This window comes from Thunnus albacares, chromosome 16 (assembly GCF_914725855.1).
Source record: "Thunnus albacares chromosome 16, fThuAlb1.1, whole genome shotgun sequence".
Taxonomy (NCBI): Eukaryota; Metazoa; Chordata; class Actinopteri; order Scombriformes; family Scombridae; genus Thunnus; species Thunnus albacares.
Window position 1 is genome coordinate 17,397,341 of NC_058121.1, and position 24,336 is coordinate 17,421,676.

A 24,336-nucleotide genomic window follows, 5' to 3' on the forward strand; every position below is an offset into this window, starting at 1 on the left:
CACTGGAAGCTCTTGTTTGAACTCTTGTTTGAATTCACACACACAATTTTTTTTTTTGCAGAGAACATCTTATTTGAGGACATATAGATTTTATCTCAGGACTACAATATATTTCAATGTGAGCAGGTTCAAAGGTCAGACTGCTGCTCTCACATTATTAATATGACAAATGACAACATTTATGGGATTTTTTTCTCATGACTGTTAAGATAATCAGTCTACTAACTACACTGTTGAAAACAATAACCTTACTCCTAATTTAGCACCATTTATTGATTCACATAAACTATCCAGTGTACTGAATGTCATCCTCAGCTCTACTCCAGTCCAATAGCGCTACCTGGTGGCGATATGATGTAACTAACCTACCACCAGCTTTGAAAGTATAAAGCACAAACATGCACCATTTCCAGGCTTGATAAGTGAAGATTATGGAAAATCAAAACAATACCGACAATAAACATTTTTTGACTGTAAATTGGTGAAAAAAATAACTCATTACACACTAGCTGAACACTGTTACACTTGAAGTTTTATAGTGAGAGACATGCTTGTAACCTTCATTATCCCCAATGTAGCTACTGGAGAGAGCATCCACACAAAGGGATGCTGCCAGACAGAAAAATGATATCTTTGTGGTAAAATTACACTAATCTGTCCATTAGTTTATCATTGATTCACATCAGACACAGGCATCATGGCCAGAGTCATCTGAACACTCAGTGCCCATCTGCAATTTGTATATACAGCATTACGGTTTCCTGGCAATGGATTATTGAAAGAGAACAGAAACACAGTTTTTTTTTATTGTATTTCTGATAATATATTTCAATGGCAAACTAGAGGACTGAAGATAACTCCAGTTTGTATATGATGTGCAAGGAAAACAAGATTTATGCAAATGTCTTTATTTCAACACAAAACATAACATTTACTTAACAAAATACAACACACATTTGGAATTACTGTAGGTGATGGCATCAAATAAGAATGACATCCGAGACATTTTCAAAAGCAAGACACAGAGGGCCATTTCATCCGCCATGGAAAAGCACAATAAAACCCTCTGCATGTTATTGACATTATGTAACTAAGCTACAGTAGGTCATGATTGTCTGTGGAAAAGCAAGACATACAAACTCACAAAACAAAACACAAATGCAGAATGTAATATCCTGTCGATGCTTGCACACTGAAGTACTTTTTTTTAAAGTTTATGAGCTTATTTTGCTTAGTACAAATACATTACATTGATGGGGCATTGGAGGTTTCAGTATTACATTTAAGGTGAAGCCAATTTAACATATCAGCCTTACTCATGTCGTCATACAAAAACAGAATGTCTAGAATACATTCTGGCTATAACTGCTTTTAAAAAAAAGTGTTCCCATTTTTTCTTTACATAAGCTGCGCCAACTTCCAGACTGGACTCACACATAAATACTGCTTCCTCGGGACATGTAAAGTATACGATTCACAACACTGCCTGTTCAAAATAGTCATGAATGAAGGTTTGACAACACATATGTTGCATTGCACCAGCAGTGGTTCCCAAACCTTTGGAGGGCTGCAGAGCTACTGCGGGAGGTGCACATCAGTGAGGGGTAAAATGTGGTGATGAGTGAAACCACAGTGCAGAAGTTGAATACACCTTTTTCACAGCAGATTATTTTAAAATGTCTAACACAGGCATAACTGATAACAGTATTGATAGACCCCTTTGCATGGCAGACATTTGGACTTGTCAATGCAGGAAAAACACAGGTGTAATTAGTGACATTAACGATGGCTGCACTCCATTTAGATGAGCCAGTTCAAGCGCTCTGGTATAGTGCGCGCTCACTGACTGACGTAGCTTACTGGGACAATTAATGGAATGGAGCCATTTTTAATGTTATTGTTTACACCTGTGTTTTTCCTGCTTTGACAAGTCAAAATATCTGCCATAAAAAGAATCTATTGCCCACTCTCCCAAACAGCGACTGTCCAATCATAGTTTAGAGACTGTGTTTTGTGAGACTGCCCATTGGGAATTTGTGAGAAGCAACACTGAAGTTTGAAAGAGTTTGAAGGAACTGTCTTTCCATAACCAAAACAGAGTGAAATTGTAAGGACTTGTTTTTATTCAACTCTAATTTAAACTGCAAATGTTAGCATGCTCAGCAAAGCTAGCTTACTACTTACAGTTGTTACTTCAAAACTTCCAACTTTATCATGATATGGGTTAATGGGTTACAAAAATCCCCGTTCAGGACCTGAACATCCACTGAATGGGAGCCAAGATGCTACTATATCAACATATATATTAACATCTGTCCTATAATACTAGGACATCTACTGTGAAAACCTCAGCACATGAGCCCTTTTAACTTTTTTTAGCACTCTACTTCCAAAAAAAAAAAAAATTAAACAAAAACTTCCATCTCACTGCACTTGTACCTACTTTGGATATGCAACTTTAGCCTCAGTGTTTTAGCTTCAGCTGTATCATGTACATAGCCATTGTATTCATATATAAGAAGCTTATACAGAGCTCTTGTTTAAAATGATCTATTATTGTGGAGTGGACGGGCTTCCAAAGGGAGGGCATGGCAGAAAAAGTTTGGGAACCACTGATTTACAGTAACAATGATCTCCTTGACAGTAACGTTGGACTATAATCAACAATGTATAAATACCATGTTTCATTCTGTGTAAAGGAATATCGTTTATAAAGTGTCACATTTGAGCACCATGGTATCCTAGCAACTGCAAGGATACAGAAAACAGACGCGGATTATAAATGTCACGGCGGTCCAAAAGGAATGATAGTCAAAGCCCCATTTCCTCTTAGCACTGGATATAAATTTCACCAAGCTTGACAAAACCTGTGAAAGATGGCATAACATAACACTGAGCCTGTCCAGATATAAAATAGGAATGTCACTGTAAAGTCTAAACACAAGGAGAGGAGTAGAGCTAGAAAGAGAAATTTAAACAAACATTAGTCAGGTTCCCCCACTGTCGAGCTTGAGTAGCAAGGGGAGCAAGTGAAACAGCTTTGGCAAATACTCTGGGAGAAACGTCTTCCAAATCGTACTCAAATCCATTGAAATCAGGGGGAAAACATCTGCCGCCATCCAGGGATTTCAGATGTTCGGTTTTAATGAAAGTGTGCTTCACATACACATACATGTACTACACAGTATTGGCCATCATCAATCTTACTTTGGCTTCTTGCCGTTTGCGGAGTGGTGAGGTAGAGAAATGACTGAGCGGCAGACCTGCTGTTAGCTGACTTACGGTCGAGATCGCATGTTGATGGCATTTGCATCTGGAGTGTTGCTTGGCTATATGAGAGGTAGAGGATCTGTTCGCCTCACACAGGAAACTGCCCTGAGCCTGCTAATGCACTGGAGTGTGTGTGTGTGTGTGTGTGTGTGTTGGATGGAGAGAGACAGAGAGAGAGGGAGAGGAGAGAGTGTCTGTATCTGTGTGTGCTGGATTCTATCTGAGAGAAAGCTTTATGTGTGTGGGCATGTCAAACAGTCATATGTACATGTACAAATATATATACTGTGTGTGCTGAGAGGAATGTTCAGGGCGTTATGCTTCTCCATAAGCTGAGGCTTTGTCCTTTAACAGGTCCAGACACAAATGACAGCTCCAGCTCCCTGTGAAGAGAGAGAGAAAGAGAGGCTGAAATCTTTCTCCTTCCTGCTCCTTTCCATATATAGCTTTCGCCTGTAGCCTCTCTCAAATATACAGTACAGTAAGACTTATATTGTATCAACCCACTGATGTATAATAAAACCAATGAGAGTGGCTCTTAGCTGTTGTACCTTCAGGGGGCTGGGTCATCGGAGGCTTCAGGCAGTACATGTGGTATCCTCTGTCACAGTCATCACAGAACAGCAGCTGGTCCTACATGGGCAGCACACAATGAACATCTTAGATATTATATGAAATATGTACAGGGGGAAGACAAATAAATAGAACTCTGAGGTTGCTATAAAGGTTTATAGGCTTATATTATATTGAATGCCATTTAGCAGCACTCATCAGCTACAAAAGATGCCTGGCACTTTGTACTGTTTTCACAGCATCATGAGACAGCTAACAGTGCTTGAAAGAGGCCAAATCCTCTGCCCTCCGTCTTTGTTGAAACTACGCAATAAAAAGAAAAAGATTTTCAAATGTTAACTAGACAGCAGTGTAATATTATCCACCTTTGTTACAGTGTTTGCTATGGAGGAGATTTTATTATTTCAGTTAGTCCTTTTTATTAAGTGTTTACAATATTATTATTATTTGCAGAATGTTTCTTCAGGCTCACCTTAAATCTCAGTTTAAGGCATAACATCATAGCTAGTTTGGAGCCAACCGTGGTCCAGTATGCAACTTACACAAATGTAATGGGGAAACTTGAAGCCTCCAGTGCAAATAAACTGAGAATGGACTTTATAGTGAAATAGGAGACATCTTGTGTCCATCAGTTAAACTTCTGAGGTGAAAAATATTTGCACATTCATAGATTCAAGATTTTTCAATGAGGGAGAAAGAGTAGATGTAATTTTAACCATGGATCTTAAAACATGTCTGGAGCAGGTCTTTAATGTTTTATTACCCTGTAAAGCACTTTGGACTACATTTGTTTTAAATTGTGCTATTTATGGTTTGTGGTCATTTGCAGCTTTTATCACAAAAAAGCAAAAAAGCATATTCTTCATGCTTACAAAAACATATTACTGATGTAATTATTATTGCTGAACCTGGAAGGGTGATTTATCAAGTATATGCTTGGCCAATATGGTAAATTAAGTTCAATGTGATGTATTGTTCATGACAGGCTGAATGTTGGATGTGGAAAGGTCAAGGCATTAAAAGGAAAACAAGTCAAATTTGGTGAGCTTCAAAGCAAAATCAAAGGGAAATCTAGAAATTACATTTGAACACTGACATTTCCGGAGCCACAGAGGATCATAGATATACGTACATCGTTCTCTGAGGTGCCACAGATGCTGCAAGACTTGCACTCGATGCACTGCCACTGGTATGTCCTCACTGCCTGCATCATGTTCTCAGTGAACTGCAGGCATGTGGGGTGACCTGTGGAGGGACGGCGAGGAGAGACGAGAACAGTGAAGAAGGAATGGGTTACAGCGTGGATCGCCGGAAGTGTCTGCAAACCAAAGTCTAAAGCATTTTCCTAGGTAATCATTTAAAGACATGTGGCAGAAGCTCTGAAATTGTGCAGGAGACAGAAGACACAGACACAAATGTAACTGCACATCTAAATATATTTAGAGCATCCATCAAAAGCTGATTTCCATCATCTGCAGCTGAATCTGCAACATCGCCTTCTTAATTTTACGTAATTTCTTAATGGAGTAAATAGGAAATTCTCATCTGATGCAAAAAATGTTCTTTTGTAAACACATTTTTGAGATACAGCAGAAATCAGTGAATCAAAAGGAACGTCAAGCTGAAGTAATTTAGAAAACAATATGTCTGCCATCATGAAAAAAAGATGAAAAAAAAAGCTTGTCTATGTCTTTATAAGAGCCAGCAGTAAGTGTTAAATGTGTCTGTGATTCAGACTTCTGTAATTGCACCCCGTAGTGTTGACAGTCCATACAGCTGGATGAAATGTGCATCAAAAGGAATCTAACCACAAAAGACAAGTGATTATATGTCTGGAAAACAACCAGCCAAGTAATGTTTTATCATCCTCCCATAATTCTACAGTCATTGCAACACATCTTCTGAATGTTATTTGGTATATTATGTGAAGTACACATTTTTACATCTACTGCCAACTTTTAAAGCATCCCCATTAGCGTCACAGTTCTGTCAGCATGTCATACACACAGTATCAATGGGGTATCAATGAGCCATGAATGAGCCATAATCAAGGAAGAACTGATTTACATCTGGACTGGGAAAGCAGCCAGAAAACACTGAACACATTCTCTATCAGCCTCTGGTGGGTGAATAAAGACAAAACGTGTCAAGTTGAAGCTGCAACCTGCCTCCCAAATGAAACTGTGGAATTACAGTCAGGGAGAAATTAGCTGTGGCAGTTGAATAGATGGCCTATCAGCTTTAACGGATTAGCAGCAGGCAGTAGAATGAGCGCATCTACTCAGCGTCTACTGACAGGAGCAATGGGATGCCGATTGGCTCTTACCTCTCGGCTACCTGTCCTCTTAGCCAATGGAGTGACTCAAGAGTCCAACGTTCATCCCTCCCCCTGCCACATTAGCAGCAACTCATATTCATTTTGCCATGGAAAACCTCATGTCATTTATTCCTTTTTTCTCTGGTCCACAGTGTGTGCTATCAACCTTTTCAGTCCAGAGTTAACAGGAACATGGCCGTCAAGTTTATGATGTTGATTATCTGACGCAAGCAAAGTCAAAAGTAAGAGATTTTTTTTGTTTTGTCTATCAAAAATTGAAAAATGTCTTAACATATCAAACTGTAAAATCCACATGAGCATAATAAAAAAATGGCAATACTGTATATCCATCAGAAATGAAACTTCCAAGAAAAAGCTGGCTTTGCGTATAAATATATCCGGCGTCTCTTCCAAGAGTTTAAAATAAATCCGGTGACTTTTCTGGTAGAAGTGCCCTCAAGGTGAGCCACTGTAGTCCGATCTGCGCCTTCTTTTTCAGTGTTCGACTAAAATAAAAAAACATCTTTTCAGAAAATTATTTATATTGCAAAAAATGTCCAACTAGTCAGAAAGTCTGCTTCTCAGCTGTCATCCGCAGCCTCATCGTCTGAAAACAAAATGTCTTCCAGCTCTGCGTCTTCAAAGCCATGAAACGTGGAGGCCTCGCTGTCTGATGTGCTGCCGAACAATTCTTCTAGAGCACTCAGCTTCCTCCCATCCTTCTTCACTCCTCCTCTTCCAGCTACCATGAAAACATCAGCGTCAGAGCAACACAGAAAAGGCCACACACTCTTGCAGCTGTCCTAACAAACTCTACTGTGGCAAGAAAACATTTCGCTTGCTGAAATGCACACCCTGCTCTCTTATTGCATAGGACGGTTGAGCTGATCCCATAAATGTTTTGCTGAGATATCCAGAAGAGGTGGAGTTGGCTAGTGTGGGAAAAAAAGGGGGGAAAAAAGAAACAAAAATGCAGCCAAATGTGCCATAAGGTAATGCATGAGAACTGAGGAACAAGAGTGAAGGCATGTCGTCTAAAGGCAGAAGTCCTTACTGATGGACGAGGCTGACATGGAGAAGCATGCAGGATGGAAGCAAGCAGCGGATCCTATAAATCGATGTTATTTTTAAATGGAAAATTGCAAAGAGTTTCAGCAGTTGGCTCTTGATTCTCATGGTCGACAAGGCTCATTGACAACCCACTGAAAAGACACGGTAGCAACATAAAAGCTCACTTCACTGCGCACCATAAATGTCTGGTGAAATCTATATCATCAGCTAAAAAGACACAGGTCAGTTTGAACAAAGATGACTTGGAATAACTATTGAAATGAAGGTGTCCTTTGTATTTTAGTGATTTTTTACCAACTAGACTGAACTGTATGAACATTACTGTGAACTGTAAAGGCCTAACTAGACTTTGTAATAATAGTATCATGACTGATTGGCTGATCACCCAAAGAAATGATATGATTATTAATCCACATCTTTGATGCAGACTCTTAAACTGCATCAGATTTGTGGCCACCATTTCAGTCCACGTAGAAAAAAGTTAAACATCGCAAGGAAGCGAGGAATACACATGAACAAGATTGTGAATAAAAAGGAAGCAAAGGGAAACAAAAATGAGATGTATAGTAGACACAAATTAAAGTATGAAGTAAGAGTCTAGCAGACAACTTATTTCTGATAGTCTTCATTATTTCTTCATAAGAAATGGTATTCTCTTGTCCTCACTGCTAATGTAATCACTGCTATCATCTCAAATTATACAGAATGAGACACCAATATAGTTAAATATTTTAGGAATATGCTTATTCCCTTTTCTTGCCAAGAGTTGGATGAGAAGGTCAAAACAATCCTCATATCTGCACACTAAATATGAAGCTACTGCGCCTAGCGGAGACTCCAGGGTGTTACAGTGTCCAGCCAAGAAATAGTCAGGCACGTATCTCCCTGTAAAAACACAACTTTTTTTTTTTTCTACACTACAGTTTTTTACACTTTGGTTTTTGTACAGATTAAACAAACAAGATATAACGTGCTAATTAGTGAGCTTTGGGAGGTGCTTTTGGACAGAGAGCCTGGCGAGCTGTTTGTAGCTTCATATTTCCCATACAGACATGAAAGTGGTATCAATCTTTTCATCTAACTCTTGGGAGGAAAGCGAATAAGCATATTTAGCAAACTTTTAAACTATTCCTTTAATGGTGAGGCGAACCAAGAATGGAATGGAAAGTTGTGGAGACTCACCAGAGCGTCCACAGTCAGAGCAGGACACCAGTTCCTCAGCCTGGCCTGTTTTCCTGTTGGAGCCCTGGTCTCCAAGGCAGAAATCACAGTAGTCGTTGGGGATGATGACACCATCTGGACCCTTCTGAGCTGTCGGCAGTAACAGACACAAGTAAGGAACAGTATACATGGGACAGCTTGACGGCATCTGGGTTATCATAAAAAAAAATACACATTGGTTTTTATGTGCTACCACTTACATTCCTGTTCTACGCAATTACATTCTAGGTAGCGTCTTACGTTTATGGTGATCAGAGCTCTGTGGAGGAGACGGGGTCATCTCTGTTTCCTTTTCCTCCTCTCCCTCCTCCTCTGCCAGGTGAGTGTGGGTGTAGTGGTAGCTCAGGCCGGGTCGGTTCTTGTAGCGCTTTCCACAGACTACAGATAAAACATCACAGGTCCTTTAGAAACACACAAAACCTGGTGCAACGTAGAGCACCAAATATACTAGACTGAGAGTCTGCTCAAAATCAACTGTCGTCCCTGCCTAAATGGAAATAAAACAGAATGTGTGGAGGATGCCAAAGACAATTTGTAGTGACTTCATTTCAATGTCAGTTTTCATGTTTGATGGTTTGCCTCAAACTTATTTTATATGTGAACCAGATCATATACAGCAGAAAACTCACCAAAACATCCACCCCATGCTGTTGTATGCTTTTATTATAAGTTGTTAGTTTTACTGTGTTTTAGACTATATATATATACTGACAATACTAACACTGTAACAATATATCCGATTATAAAATGTTACTTAAACAGTATAAAAAATGGCTAAAACTGTAACATACTCCTCATTTACTTTAAGACTTTGTTCAGTTTAAGACAGTGTTGAGAGCAAAGATTATTGCTGCTAAGACAGTGTGTGGAAAAAAAAGCTTTATCTGGAAAATTTCAAAAGCAATAAGGCCCTTAGGACAGACAGCTAATGTGAAATCAGGCATTTAACCAAAGATCATCATCTTATTGATAATTACTTCACAAGAAAGTCCACTGAAAAGTCTGATAGAATGGGGGTGTATCAAAAGCATTTTCCTACAGCTGCTTCTAACAACATTGCATAGTTTTTATTGCTCTTTACACATATAATGCTGTTGTTGATTATTACAAGCACACTAACACAAGGCCGGAGCTCAACAAGCATCTATTTTATCCTGCTGTTGTTGTACTGCCACACCGTGGACGTCACAACTCGTACATATAACAACAGGATTGGGTTGGAAGCATTTGGTGTGCTACAAAAGTATGAAACTAGCACAGACTATCAATCTAGTCTAGTATTATTCTTGGGAATCATAGAAAACTCTTCAAAGTGAGCACATTAGAGCTGTAGCCATCATAGAAGTTTCTTATTATGTATCTCAACTTTAGCGTAACGAAATATGCATATTTTACCACCATCCAATACCATGGTTAAAAACAAACTAAAATTTTAATTTTCCATGACATTCCTTTCAGTGTAAACACTTCTACAATGGCTACATCTGTGGATCACGTCACAGCTAGAGTGGCCTAAGAAACATGCATCCCTCAGTGCGGCATTAGCTGAGCTGGCGCTAAAGCATCACTTGGCGCATGCCTTGCAATGAGCAAGCGTTAAGGCACATGGCATAGCGTTAGTGTCATGCAATGCTTGCACTGAATTCAGGAAGGTTGTCTGTACTAGTATAAAGCATGTAAAGCATTAGACATCTCTGAAGGATTAGCATTCAGCCAGCAATTCCCACACCAGATGCCCATAAGCAAAAAGGCCCAATCATAAAGACAGTTCATGGAGCCCCTAGAAAGACAAGATGGCGACAGATTCAGATACCTTCTTCAGCCTTTTTTGAGTTATGCTTTTGTTTGTATCTATCTGGAACAGAGAAGACACAAAAGCAAACAATAAAGGAAAGACAGAACAAGACACAAAACGAGGATGAGATTCATTTGTTTGGGGTTCATTCAGCGTGCCTATCTCTATCCACATCCCCACGGCAATCCATTCCATCTGGATTCTGTCCAAGTACGAAAGTTGCATGCTAGTCAGGTCTGGATTGACAGCAAAGTCTTTCTTCATGCTGCAGAGCACTGCTCTTAGGAACAGAAGGAGAGAGGGCTATCATTGAAAGATGAGAGAAAATGACTTGTCTGCTAGATTTTAAATTTCAAATGTATAAGCAAAGACTTTTGAGCAGGCATGTGGAGAAAAGTTTCCATAATAATTTGGAACCAGGCTTAGGTTGAAGACACTGTAAGTCTTTTGTCATAGACACCACAAGCTTTTAGAAACATTGTGATTTTTTTCTGAATTTAGGTCAACAAACATGTAAAAGACAAACTTAATGGTACAAAAAACATGATGGCACATGATGTAAGAAAGAGGCAACTTTTCTTCTCTCTTACTGTCACAGACGTAAGGTTTGTCCTGGTCGTCGATGTTAACAGGTTCTGTCCTCCTGCGACTTGATCCTCTGTTCTGAAACGAAATCCAACACATACTTAATCATCCGGTGTTTGAATGTTTCAATGCAAATTCAGTATATTAAACAGCATATTGTACGTAATTTTGCTGTAAAATTAATCAAATATGTCTCAAAAACAGGGATTGGGTAAATGGTATTTAGCGAAGACAGAATCCATTAATCTTCCTTGCTTTCATGGTAGCAACATGCTGTAGATTTTTTTTCATTTAATGGATTTTGTATTGACAAAACTGTTATTATTCTCTTCTGCACCACACACACACACACAAATACAGTATGTGTGACTTCCCACATCCTGTCTTTGTGTCTGACACTCACTTTGCCTCTGTTTCTGTTCTTTCTCTTTGGAGTTTCCAGTTCAAAGTCTTCGTCATCATGGAAACCATCCCCGTTTTCATCTGCTTCCAGAACTCTCTGCAGAGCACAAATGCACACATACAGAAAGAGAGAAAGTTAGATGATGAAGAGGAAAAGAGGATGAGGAGTAAAACATGGAGGTGTGGGTTAATGCTCAGTTGCACGCTCTAATTTCATTCCAAAGCGTATCATACAAGACTGCTTTTATTGCTCCAGATCTTATTAAATTAAGTAATTACAGTGAAATCCTGCTATAGAGATCATTTAGATGGAAAGATCGTACATTAACTTCAATTACTGGGTGTGAGGTTTTTTACCAACGATACAGAACAATACACATAACTTTAATTATGGTTGAGGCAAAATGCAAAGTAACAAAAATACCTGTATTTCCAGCAAGGTCTCTTCTTCTTTATTGATGTTGTTTTTTTTCTCCAGTACGTTTTCCCCCCTCAGGAGGGCCTCCAAAGCTGTGGCCTCCCCCGGGGGCACCTCACGCTTGGGGGCCAGCTCTGCTTCTGTGGAGGTGGGGGCAGTAGAGGGTAAGAGAAAAGACGTTACATTTTGGATGCACAAAGTGTCACTTTAGTTTGGACGGAGGGCCAACGGCTAACGAGGCAGGCTGCCAGATTCAACATCAATAAAAAAAACTATGGTGCACCAGGGGCACAGTGAGGGAGGAAGGAAATAATGAACCAAAAAAAAAAAAAAAACTGCTTATAGGCCTAAATTGCGTCTCCAATATCTCACTCTTTATTTCTTGCCTCCTCCAATGTACTTTATCTTTCTTATTCTCTCTCTTTTCATTTCCGTGGAGTTGAACTTGAGGCGGTGGCTTTAGCATCGACTCCTCTTTGAACTTTAATGCCAGGCTGAAAACAGAATGAAAGTGGGGATGTGATAAGACAGACGGGGCATGAGCTGCGCTACTGACGCTGTAAGAATCTCTTATTGAATGCAGAGCTGCTGTACCTCTCTGTGTCCTCTCTTCCCTCCTCTTCCTCCTCCTATTTCTTTGTTTCTATTTCTATTTGTGTTTTCTCTGTTCTTCCTCACCTCTCCTTTGACTCTCCTGACACCGACAGTGGGGTAAGAAGTTAAACATGAGAGCTCATTGCTTTTAACGCATCTTCAAATTCAAATGTATATAAAAAGCCCTCAGTGTCATCTACCCTCATGCCGTATGTGTGCACTTTTTTTTTTAGACCTTGATCAGATTAAACAAGGGGACTTTATACTGAAGGAAGCAAAATGGCTGCTGAAGCACAGCTGTTGATGTGAGCTGTGACATGAAGACAAATACAGATGGTGTAGAAAAATAAAAAAAAGGAATTGAATTCCGGTTTAAAACTATTTCAAGAGTAATCTTGTGACAGAGTCTTCTGTGTACCTTCACACACGCAGACAAACCTCTCTGCTCAGGAAGCATTAAATAAACATAAAGCATTTCCAAAAGCCCCGAGAGGGGAGCACTCGCATTCCTCTGTCATGTTATGATAGATATCTGAGCCAAACTGCAGAACTGGATCTCTGAAAAACAAAACTTCTACTCGTTCACCCTCAGCTACGATTGCTTTCCTGCTCTTGTTAACTACAGTACATCTCTGCTTTTCTTTCCCTTTATGTCCTGTGGTCGGTTGGTGGGTTGCTGCTCTGGGGAGTTCTCCTTTTTTTTCTGAAAATGACTGTCCTGTGACTGTCCTAGTCAATTTTTTAAAGTCAATTTTAAGTTTTTTAAGTTAATTTTAAGTTATCTCAGGGTACTTTTCATATGAGCAGGTCTAGACTGTATTCTTTAATATATAGAGACCCGGCATTCCCCCATGAGCAAGCACTTAACGACAGCGGCAAAGAAAAACTCCCCTTTAACAGGAAGAAACCTCGAACAGAACCAGGCTATAGGTGGGCGACCATCTGCCTTGACCGGTTGGGTTGAGAGAGAAACAGGGAAGGGGAGAGAGGAGACTTAAAGCAGCATTGAGTATTATATTGTGTCTGGAAGACAGCGAGGGGGAAACAATGGTGTGGCAAAGCAGAAACAAAGACGTGCCTTTATTTCTCCCCCTTATCGGGTTCCTGGGACATTCCTTTGCTAAAATCCCCTATGACACACACATATGCATGTATGGATGCATACACACACACACACACACACGCAGACAAAAAAAGCACACACTTCCACCTCATAAGACTAACTTACATTCTAATGCCTCATGGACAAATGATTATAGAGGCCCTGTTAGGGTGCTTCCGTGCTGCAATGGTGAGGGAGAGTCATATGTGGGGGTGTTTGTGTGCTTATGTATGTGTGTGTGTGTGTGTGTGTGTGTGTGTCTACTGCCAGAGAACAGTGAGAGGAGGCATTGATTCAGGGGAGAGAATGAACTTGGAGACCTGGCGAGAGAGACGAGCTAACCAGAGCCAGATGGTCAGATAGCGAGCATTAACGCCACTCAAAGCTCAGTGCAGCTACACAAGAGCAACACACACACACACACACACACACACAACATATACGTGTATGTACAGGATGCATCAGTTTAAGTGACTTCGATTGTATAAATGTAGGTCGATACTGCGGTGGCAATGGCTTTCACTGTGCATGCATGTCACTATGTGTGTGTGTGTGTGTGTGTTGTTGTTTGTCTTACCTAATCGAAGCTCACACAGGCGGAGCTGGGGATCGAGGGGAGGGTGGAGTCGCCTCTTTTTTCTCCAGCAACGAGCAGGGTAGGTATACATCTGTCCCGCCGCCTGGCCTGCACTCACACACACACACACACACACACACACACACACACACACACACACACACGAGCATATATATGAAGAGACACAGGCTCACAGGAAGAATTTTAACAACCACTGGCAAGCTTACCATTTCAACAAAACTTGCATTGAGAGCCCTCCACACACACACACACACACATACACACACACACAAAAATACACACAGTGGACTGGCGTTGTTTTCCTGACACTTAATATATCCTGATTTCAGGGCTCAGGCTAATGGTCCATAAATCCAGAGAAATCCTGCTCTTACAGCCAGACTGTTTGTGACTCATAACTTGGAATTTGTTTGACTATGTTTTGGGAATTTTAATGTCTTCTTTGCATATAGATGAATGGTGGGAGGCACAAAAAACATCAGTGTAGAAAAGTTATCTAATGTTAAAAATCGGTTATTTTCACTTTTACTCCAATATCCAATTTAAATAATTTTGTTTCACCACTATTTCAGCAAAATAGGCCTCTTGTATCATTTAGATTTCGGTCCTGTGTATTCTACCCTTGTGTCCAATAATATTCCATCATTAGCTTGGCAGAAAACATAGTTAGAGGAAAATAAGTGTTTTTTCCCTGTCTACATGAGCAGAGAAACACAAATCAAGTAAAGGAGGGGGAGGGATAAACCCAGAATAAATGCATATAATGTGTGTTAGGTCTGCCACAAAGTATAGGGTGTGGCCTGAAGGGCTTTGCATACAAGATGGAGAGCAGTCTATTTGTGTCCAGCTCTCAGTAAAAAGCAGATTGTTCCCTTCGGCTGTACAGGCGACCCAGATGTGCAGAGCGCATTCTGACTGCTTGTCTCAGGATAAATCGGCAAGTGGTAACTCATGAAATATACAAAAGAGGAGATGACTTGCTTTTTTTTTTATTTAGGGACGGTATCTATAGGTTCATCCTTTCTATCCATCCACATTTAGAAAGAAAAAGTTTGACATTTTAGGGAATGCGCTTATTCACTTTCTTGTGGACAGTTAGATGAGAAGATTGATACCACTCATATCAATCTTCTCATCTTATTCTCTGCGAAAAAGTGAATCAGCGCATTCTCTAAAATGTCAAACTATTTCTCTCATATCAGTAGAAGTGGGAACTTATAATATGGACGAAAACAGATCCACACTATTTAGAACTTCTGACTTGTTTATTTGGAAAGAAGTATCAGTAGCACAACATAGTTCAGCGGATCAGTAGGTTACTTCTCACCTGGCTGGCGGTGTCGCTTTTCCATCCAGATGTAGCAGTTGTTCTGTGCCACGCCAGTTTGCGAGTCCAGGAAGGGCATACGCACACTGCGCTCGGCACAGAGACGGGCGTTGTAACTGCGACAGTGCTCGATGGCCTCCCTGTAGAACTGGTCACCGAGCCTGACAGACAGACAGACAGAAAAGGCGGCAGGTAAACAGTCAGATAGACAGACAAGAAGGAAGAAAGACAGAAGATAATCACTTAAAATGTATTGAATGTAATACAACAGGCTCATTGTCATTTCCCTCTACAACTGCCCCATTCATTCAACATCTGAAGTACATTGAAAAAAATATTCCTTTGTGGAACTCAAGTTACCCACAAGTAACATTATAGTCTTATTTCTGACATTGATCCAAGCTATTTCCAGCATGCTGCTTCGATTTCGGCTGTCTGTGCGATGTGAGTGACTTTTGACGTCCTACCAGCTAAATGCTAACATTTTTTGGATGGTTAATGGTAATAACATGTGCTGGGCGGCTGATGATTTGGTACGGTCTGCAAATCAAGTATTAGGGGGCCTGTTCCATCCTGGTTTATTCTAGCTTAATGTAACACACCAAGACTTCTCTCCAGCATTTTGGCTCAGTTTGTTGTTTAAAATCAAAAACAACATGAAAACAGCTGAGCCGAAAAGGAATATCTATACAGGCAAAGCATTACGAGGGGCTGTGAAGGAGGACACAATGATGAACCATGAGAATAGATGAAATGCTTCATCCTGTCAAACTGATAGATGAGTGAGAGTACCGGATCGAAGTCCACACAACAGATGGACTACACACACGCGCACACAATCGACTAGCAAGACGGTATAAATCAGGATGTGTGCTATCAATAACCTCCACAGTCTCAGTCCAGAGGCAAGATTTTTGCAGCTAAGATCATTGGAGTCAGACGGAATAAACCAAATGGAACTCACTTTTATAATGTTTTTCATGTTTCTTTACTAAAATGACAGAGGTGATCCTGTATTTAATTACATAAATCAGAGAGGAAGCCAGAGGAAATATGGTTCTGCTGCAGAAACACTGAATTGAAATGGCCAATAGTCTCTTAACAGTTTACTATTTATTTACTTTTGTTAAATGAGACAGCCGTAAAGGAGAATTTGCCGTTAGTATCTCCTGTGTAAGATTTCCTATCATCAAATTTCCAGAATTCTTCCAAAATTAATAGTTTTAAAAAGGTGCCACTCAGATCATTTACAGTTGAGGATATACTCAAAGCAGCAGAATCTCATCTGTCTGTCTGTTTACGTGCATACATGTCTATCTGCTTGCCAGTCATCCTGTCTCCCTGACTGGGCGAGCAGAGATGGGCGCTCTGTTGACTCTCTACACAGATATGTAAAGAATGCCAAGCTGGACAAAGACCAGCACTCTGGTCACACTGAATCTCACAAAGATGTGCAGTGTTTGGAGGTGGAGGGAGCGGAGGGTGGATGGAGGAAGAGGATGGAGGGGGAGGGGGGAGAGGGGTGAGAGGTTGGAGTGAGTAGCAACAGGGAGCGGACCAGGTATTGCATGTAGGAGAAAAGGCAAGGCAAGTTTATTTGTATAGCAGCGTTCAACAACAAGATAATTCAATTAATGGCTTAGTCGATCAACTGAAAATGAATTGCCAACTATTTTCTATAATCAATTAGTCGTTTTGAGTTATTTTTTTAAAGGAGAAATGTCCAAATTCTCTGATTCCAGCTTCTCAAATATGAATATTTTCTGGTTTATTTAGTCTTCTGTGATAGTAAACATCTTTGGGACTGCTGGTCTGGACAAAACGAGACATGTGAGGATGTCACCTTGGGCTTTGGGAAACAGTGATTGAGATTTTTCATCATTTTTGTACATTTTATAGACCAAAGTAACTGATTAACCGAGAAAATAACCAACAGATTAATTGATAATGAAAATAACTGCTAGCTGCAGCCCTACACAACACAATATAAACAGCATCTTCCCAACATTGGTGAAATAGAGAGTTACATGACAACTCCATCTGGATTGATCTTAACTTAATCTAAAGAAACAATAGTACATCTTATTGAAGATAGATTATTCTAAATTATGTTGAGATACAACAGATATGTGGTTTCATTTAATAGACAAAACCCTGGTATTATACAGGACAGTGCAGCTGCCTCGGTCATGGTGTATTATCAGGAGAGGCATTTAATTTGATCAGCAGTGTCACAAATCAAATATGTACACCAGAGGTCATCAAAATCCCATTGATGTACGTATCCATGGATTTATTTTGGTAAGGCAGCAGTAGAAAACAGCAGCACAGCTAACATGCATCTCCAGTACCACGGTGTGTGTACGGTATAATGTCAGGGGCTTAAACACGTGGCGGTTGCTAGCTGAGGTTCTTGTCAAGAGACACACAGATACGAGGCCTGCAGCTGGTGTTTTTGGTGGCGTCCGTGTGTTTTTACAGTACGACAAACCAGCAGTCGCAGTGATCCGGTCACATCTAAATCTGCCAAAAGATACTTCCTGTCAAATAACTCACATTCCCAGAGGTGAAGCGTTATCTCTGCTGTCAGTAGTTGTTGCTTGGATTGAAACGTGTGTGCGTGTGGACCTGCAGGCCCTTTATCCTCATCTGTCTGTCTGTCTTTCCTTCTTTTCCTCCTTCCTTGTGTCATCCCATGTCGCCATTTTTGTTTTTGCCCAATTTCCAACAACAAAGCATCTGCATAACGTCCCCGGGTGGCTTCATAAACTCTTACATAAGTGGCTGTTCGTGCCTGCTTGTTTGCCTGTGTGCCTTCATGTGCATTTGTCTGTGTGGTACATTCATGTGTTGGGTTAAGTGAGAGTAAAGAGACAGTGTGTGTGTGTGTATATGCCTCCAAGACCATCTGTCTATGAGTTGCCTGTCCTGAGACATCCTCCCCCCCAACCCACCCTTCCCCAACCTGATACAACCATCAGAGATTGTACTGTGCTACTGTTTGTACCCATTAGTGGACTGTATGGCTGATCCTAGTTATGGTGCTTATGTAAGTGGAGTTTTGCATGTTGGGAACGCACATTCCTCTTGGTCAACAGCTTCCTGGATACTGATGGAATCTGCAGTTGCTGTGTGTGTGTGTGTGTGTGTGTGTGTGTGTGTGTGTGTGTGTGTGTGTGTGTGTGTGTGTGTGTGTGAGTGTGTGTGTGTGTGTGTGTGTGTGCGCGCGCTTGCGACCACTGTGATTGTCTCAATTGCTCCCATACTAGCACACAGAGAAGCTTTGTGTGGATCAGTCAACGCCAAGTGCAGAAGCAGCCATGGGCAGAGCACCATTTCATCAGCTCATGCTAATCGTTTACAGGTCAGCGTTTTCAGGTATAAGCTCACAGAGATGGACGGGGAGGGGGGAGAACTTAAACGAGCAGGACCCTGTCAGTATTTCAATCCCCTCTTTTCTTCTGTGTTCAGACATCAAGGTGTATCACACCTCACAGGTGCCCATGAATGATTTATCACAGCCAGAGGGAGACATCGGACAGCTGAGGTGCTAATTTCATTTGCACTGAACTTCGGGGGTGAGCCAATAGGATCACCCACACACACACACACACACACACACACACACTCCCAAAGAGCCAGCTGAATCCCAAAGAAGAGCTTATGGACTTTATGAATATTCAAACTTACACTTAAGCCTCTCTGTGGAGAGCGGAGAGGGGTGTGGGGGGTGGGGGGTGTAAGCTCTATAAATCAGCCTTTCTGTTTAGATGTCTGCTGTCATTCCTCTCCATCAATCTTACTCTCATCTGTCGCATATTTCTGTCAGTTATGTATTACTCAAAGCACCTTCTCTTCCTCTCTACTAAATAGAATAATTAATCAATGAAAGAAGTCATCAGTTGCATAATAAATCACTATACTTCTCTTCACATTTGTGTTCATCTGTCTACACTGGTCTACACACATTCCTCGCTGTTTCAACAAGCTGTGAAGTGATACATGACACTTATTAGTTTCTTCTAATGTGGTACTAATGTGGTTATTTTAGAACTGGAAAGATTAGTCGAACAATTTTGATAGTTGAGAGTTTGAGAGAAAGTGAAAAGTATTTGCGTTTTTTTTTGTTTCAAGCTTCTCGGTTGTGAGGATTTGATGCTTTTCTTTGTGAAACATGTTAATAAACTGAATACCTTTGGGGGTTCTGCTGTTGCTCTGATTAAACAAGCAATTTAAATCACCTTGAGCTCTGTGAAATTATAATGAGCATAACTGAGAAAATAATCAGCCTTAATCAATGTGTTTGTCTGTATTGGTTTAAAGCTACATAAATTACCATTTTGCCAAGCTGCAGGAAGTGTTGTGCCTCAGATTGGCATAATCATCCTTTGTCACTCTCTACATCAATGAACTCTCTACATCGAGGGTACATCATAGGGTCTAGATTACATCCGCAAAGACACTACAGGCCACGAAGAGGCCGAAAATCAATTCAGCAGACGACAGACAGACAAAGACTTGTAATTCACGTGCATATGTTTTATTTATGATTTGTTATTATAATTTAACTGCCTGATTTCAGGGGTTGAGGGAACATAAAATTGAAACACTATCATCAGCCTCTGGTAATGTACAAAAGGGCTTTAAGTTTGATTACACTTCAACAACCACAAACTTAATTTAATTTAATTAATTTAATTTCTCCTACACAAAATGAGACCCCTGATTAGATTAGCCGGTCTGCTTTTTCTAAGAAGTGACTGTGTGTCTGTGCGTTGGCATGTTTGCAGGTGCTTGAAGAGCCATGGTAGTATTAAAATATTGCTTTGTCTCTGCAGTTATCACATTTGAAGGAGATGCTGTGATTTGTTCCTTCAATTACAACCATGACATACAGTAGATGCATTAGAAAAAAGAACTTAGTGCTAGTTATTTTATTGTCATTATGTGAACATAAAAAAGGAGTAAAACCTGCTTGAATATGTCTTTCTAAAGAACTGTTTGGGATAAAACATCACATCAATGTTATTGGATTATAAATGGATTTATAAATGCTTTACAATTTTGGTCAAACTCAAATTATTTCAGTTTCATATTAATAATAGTAGTAGCAGTTTTTGTAGTACAAAGCAGGAGTACTGTACTCACTGACTAATTCAAACATCACTCAGGCAACTAATTCTTCCACAACTCAGCTTTTAGCCTGACATCTATTGCTTCACACACATCTTTCTCATAAAGCTTGCATGATCTGCCCACTAGAAATCATTTATATTATCTAAATAAAAGTGTCAGGGAGTGATGGGGGTTTATAGCAAATAGGGAAAAGGATGGTAAGAGGATGAAGTCCACTTTTGGCTGAAATGAGGCCCCAAAGACTAGAGAGGGACTAGAACAGAAAAGGAAGTGTGGGGCAGGGCAACAGCATGTGGGCACTGATTGGCGCCTTTGTGGCACTTTGTAGGCTGAGCAGCGGGTGAAGCAGAGAGCAGGGAGACGAAGAGGAGGAGGAGGAGGAGTAGCCAGGGAGAGAGAATGGGAGGGAAGAGGAGGGGTCCGATTTGTCCCCGGGCACACGTGTTCCCTTTCAAACCCTGTCACACTCATTTTCTCTCAAACACACACACGGATGCGTGTACGCACGAGCGCACACTCGCGCGCACACTTGTCCGTGCGCAAACAGACACACAAAGGGAAGAAAAGAGAAAGGTGCAGAGTGCAGTCGGAAGAGGGCTGGGGGGGGGGGACAGGACAGGGGAGAGGTATAGTGCAAGCAGCTAAAGAGGAAAGGGTGTTGCAGAGGGGAAACCCTGATTCAGATGCTGCAGTTGTTTTGCTCTGGAGGGGAGGTAGAGAGGCTGAGGCCTGATGAGGTAAGGGGTGGAAGGTGGAGACGTGGGCTGAACGATAACTCACTCCAACTCAGCATGGTGTCACTGGAGGAAAGCAATATATTTCATATGTGAAGAATAACATGCATTCATATCTCGCCTCTCTACTTCCCCCCCCCCCCCACCCCCTTTTCCCCTTACATATCTCCTTACACACACACACACACACATAAAAAACATAAGGAGAGAAACATGTGCCAGTTCCATGTGCAGAGCACTGGGGAGGGTGGGGTGGCAAGGGGTGGTGGTGGTGGTGGGGGGGATCACTGCATGGAGCTTTCTATTAAAAAAATGTTCCTGGCCACTTAATTCCCTGTGCCTGGAAACCATTCCCGGACATTCCCATTCCCTGGGCTCGGAGAGACAAAGGCCAGGGTTCGCCCCTGTGTTGAGGGTGTAGTATAAATATATGCAGTAAATGCAGCCAGACAGACAATCCAATCCCCCCCCCCCACCAACCCCCAAACACACCCGACCTCCATCACTCACTCATGCTCCCTCTCACGCAAATTGGGGGAGGGGCGCGTGGCTACACAACCGCCCACGCATGCAACAAACACACACAATAAAAACACACAACCCCAAACGCTATAACCGACCCCCCCATCCAATCCACCACACCATCTCCTTCACATTCCCCCCCCCAAATCTTTGCCCACATCCTTTCAATCCTTAAGCAAACACAGCCGGACGACTTTCCACCTGAGCTCTGTCGTTCATTCAAAATCCAATCCAGTGATAAGAAAGAAGGTAAGAAGACACAAATATGCATATAAACACATCTCTGCACATGAAGCCAACAGCTCATTTGAATATTTCTCATGTCAGCTCCTCATTAGGTCCCATCCCACACGGCCTCCCAGGTTTCAATCACAAAGAGGTCTTTGTAAAAAAAAAAAAAAAGAGAGAGAGAGAGTTTAAATAAATCAAACTAAATATGCCCGGTTAAACAAGACTGGGTGAGTGTAGAAAGCCAGACATATTTACTGCCAGCTGCTGATGGTTGTAATTCATCTCTCAGAGCTAAACACTGGCAGGAGAGCTGGCTAGATTATTACCACGTTCTTATTGACTGCATATGATTTACCAGCCACATCCTGAGGACAGATGACAAGTCGGCCCTATTGTTTCGAACAGACAGTGGGGCTGAAACGTAAACCACAGCAACTCATATGTGCCTTAATATTGGCTCTTACACAATCATTTCACATACATTTTGGGACAGTTGGTCTCTTTTGGTAGGTGGAGTCTTGCATCTGACTTACACACACTCACACACATTGTTTTCCATATTTTTGCTAAGAGCGGTAGGATGGGGGTGAGGGGTCTGTCTGAGAAAGTCATATATGAAGGGCAGATGGGGCTCCCTCCCTCCATCTCTGCGGATGCCCCAGAATCAGTCTGTCTTTCTTTCCATGTACCCCTCTCTCTCTCTCTGTCTCTCTCTCTCTTTCTCTCTCTCCCTCAACAGATGGACCCAGGAGAATACTGGGACGCTCCTAATCTGCTGCTCTGCATGCACAACTGAAGACACACAAAAACAAACGCACATATACCTACATTCCCTACAGCCTAATCTGTTTTGCTAGAATACAACAGCTTAAAGCCATTCGTGCCAGACAGTAAGAGCTTCATGAGTTTTTACTTCACCAAATGGGACATTTCAACCTCCTTCTCTTTCCACTGAATATTAATTCAGAAAAATATTATTTTCACATTAATCACTCTGTAAAATTTCCTAATTTAAATTTGCTTTATTGGCACAAATGTCACAGCAACAATATTGCCAAAGCATCAAGAATCAATGAAACAAAATAACATTAACACAACATTAAGATTGATATTTATTAATTATATATACTTGTTTTACACTTGTTTAAAAAATTGATAAGTTGACACAGTATTATAAAACTGCCTGGAGTGAAAGCAGATAGATGACTCACAGATCATTGGATCAAATTATGTAAAGCTTTTAATAGCAAATTCCTGTCAAAACATGCTGTGTTAAAACATTTATGTGTCCTCTTGCACAATAGATGTTATAACTGTGTAACTCTCCACACATTCCCCATGACCAGTGGTAAACATCTGCTGTCAGCCAGCAGGAAGACAGACTTACACTCGGTAATATAGACTAAGCTTATACAGTTCATGCAGGGCAGAAATAAATAATATATATCTAAATAGCTCAAATGGATAAATCAGGGCTCATTCCATTCATGGTGGCTCCATTAATATTCCGGTTACTAGATTGTAATCAGGTTTAAAAAATAATAATAATAATAATAAAAAGCTTTTGGATTTTTTCACCACTTTCGCATATTTCCCCCAAAACACAACTATGGTTGATGTTTCTACAAATCATAAATTGCTCGTGCGCCCACTTTCAACATCAGGACTTCCGCAGTTAAAAGTAATCCGTTTTAAACCTAAAAACTTCAGGGAAACTGCACGACCTGTAAATCTGTATTACATTGCAGGTTTTCTATGACGTTGATAGTGTATAACAACACATTTGCATGCATTTAAAAGCACGAGCCGAGCAGTGAGCGCGAGAGCGAGCGAGAGAGAGAGAGAGTCTCCCTTTCAATGTGCGCTTTGTGACATGAAGTGCATGAAATTATCTATGCAAATACAACCGTCTGGCACTGACAAAGAGCCCTGCATGCAAACTTCTGTCAACCATGTTTATAAAGCACAATGTGGACAAAGGCAACTTTCTGCCTAAGTGAAAGTGCATGTGAGTGAGAGAGCAGACATACTGTATGCGCGCGAGTTGTTTTTTCCCTGCAGATTATGCATGGATGCATGTTTTTAAATTTGTATTACACAACCCAGCAAGAGGGATACAGTACCTGCAGACAACAAACACACGGAGATTGGCCAAGTACATGGCAAAGAGTTCAATTTGTGATTCTTATTTAAACGCACGTTTAACCCTACAGCCTTTGCATCATGTGCGCAATCACTACATGCAAACTATGCAATAATTTATTTACATATTGAAAATGTACTTACGATTTTAGAGGATTATGAATGACAGTCGCCATTTTCCTGCAGGACTGTAACGTAATATTCCAAATCTCGGTGTAGTTTGGGACCCTTATGGAAAAAACACAACAGCCAATGCGGTCCTGATCACTGTGCTCCCACCAATACAACACCAGCATCG

At 40.9% G+C, this 24,336-nt stretch overlaps 1 protein-coding gene across 4 annotated transcripts; it reads right to left on the reverse strand.

Moving 5' to 3' along the window:
- Positions 1-1,217: 1,217 nt before the first annotated feature.
- Positions 1,218-24,309, reverse strand: dpf3 (D4, zinc and double PHD fingers, family 3). Of its 4 annotated transcripts, XM_044376150.1 has the most exons (12): positions 24,183-24,299; positions 15,274-15,434; positions 13,926-14,033; positions 11,659-11,792; positions 11,236-11,331; positions 10,838-10,910; positions 10,266-10,307; positions 8,693-8,830; positions 8,414-8,542; positions 4,976-5,088; positions 3,822-3,903; positions 1,218-3,653 (listed from the first exon to the last, which is right to left on the reverse strand). In XM_044376150.1, exons 1-12 carry the CDS (start codon positions 24,212-24,214, stop codon positions 3,586-3,588), a joined length of 1,176 nt encoding a protein of 391 aa, XP_044232085.1. In that variant the 5' UTR covers positions 24,215-24,299; the 3' UTR covers positions 1,218-3,585. The 4 variants fall into 4 exon arrangements, 2 of the variants coding, with proteins under 2 accessions (XP_044232085.1, XP_044232086.1); XM_044376151.1 differs by lacking the exon at positions 10,266-10,307 and having other exon boundaries at positions 24,183-24,298; XR_006407686.1 differs by lacking the exons at positions 1,218-3,653; positions 3,822-3,903 and adding an exon at positions 6,170-6,902 and having other exon boundaries at positions 5,002-5,088; positions 24,183-24,309.
- Between the last annotated feature and the right edge of the window lie 27 nt (positions 24,310-24,336).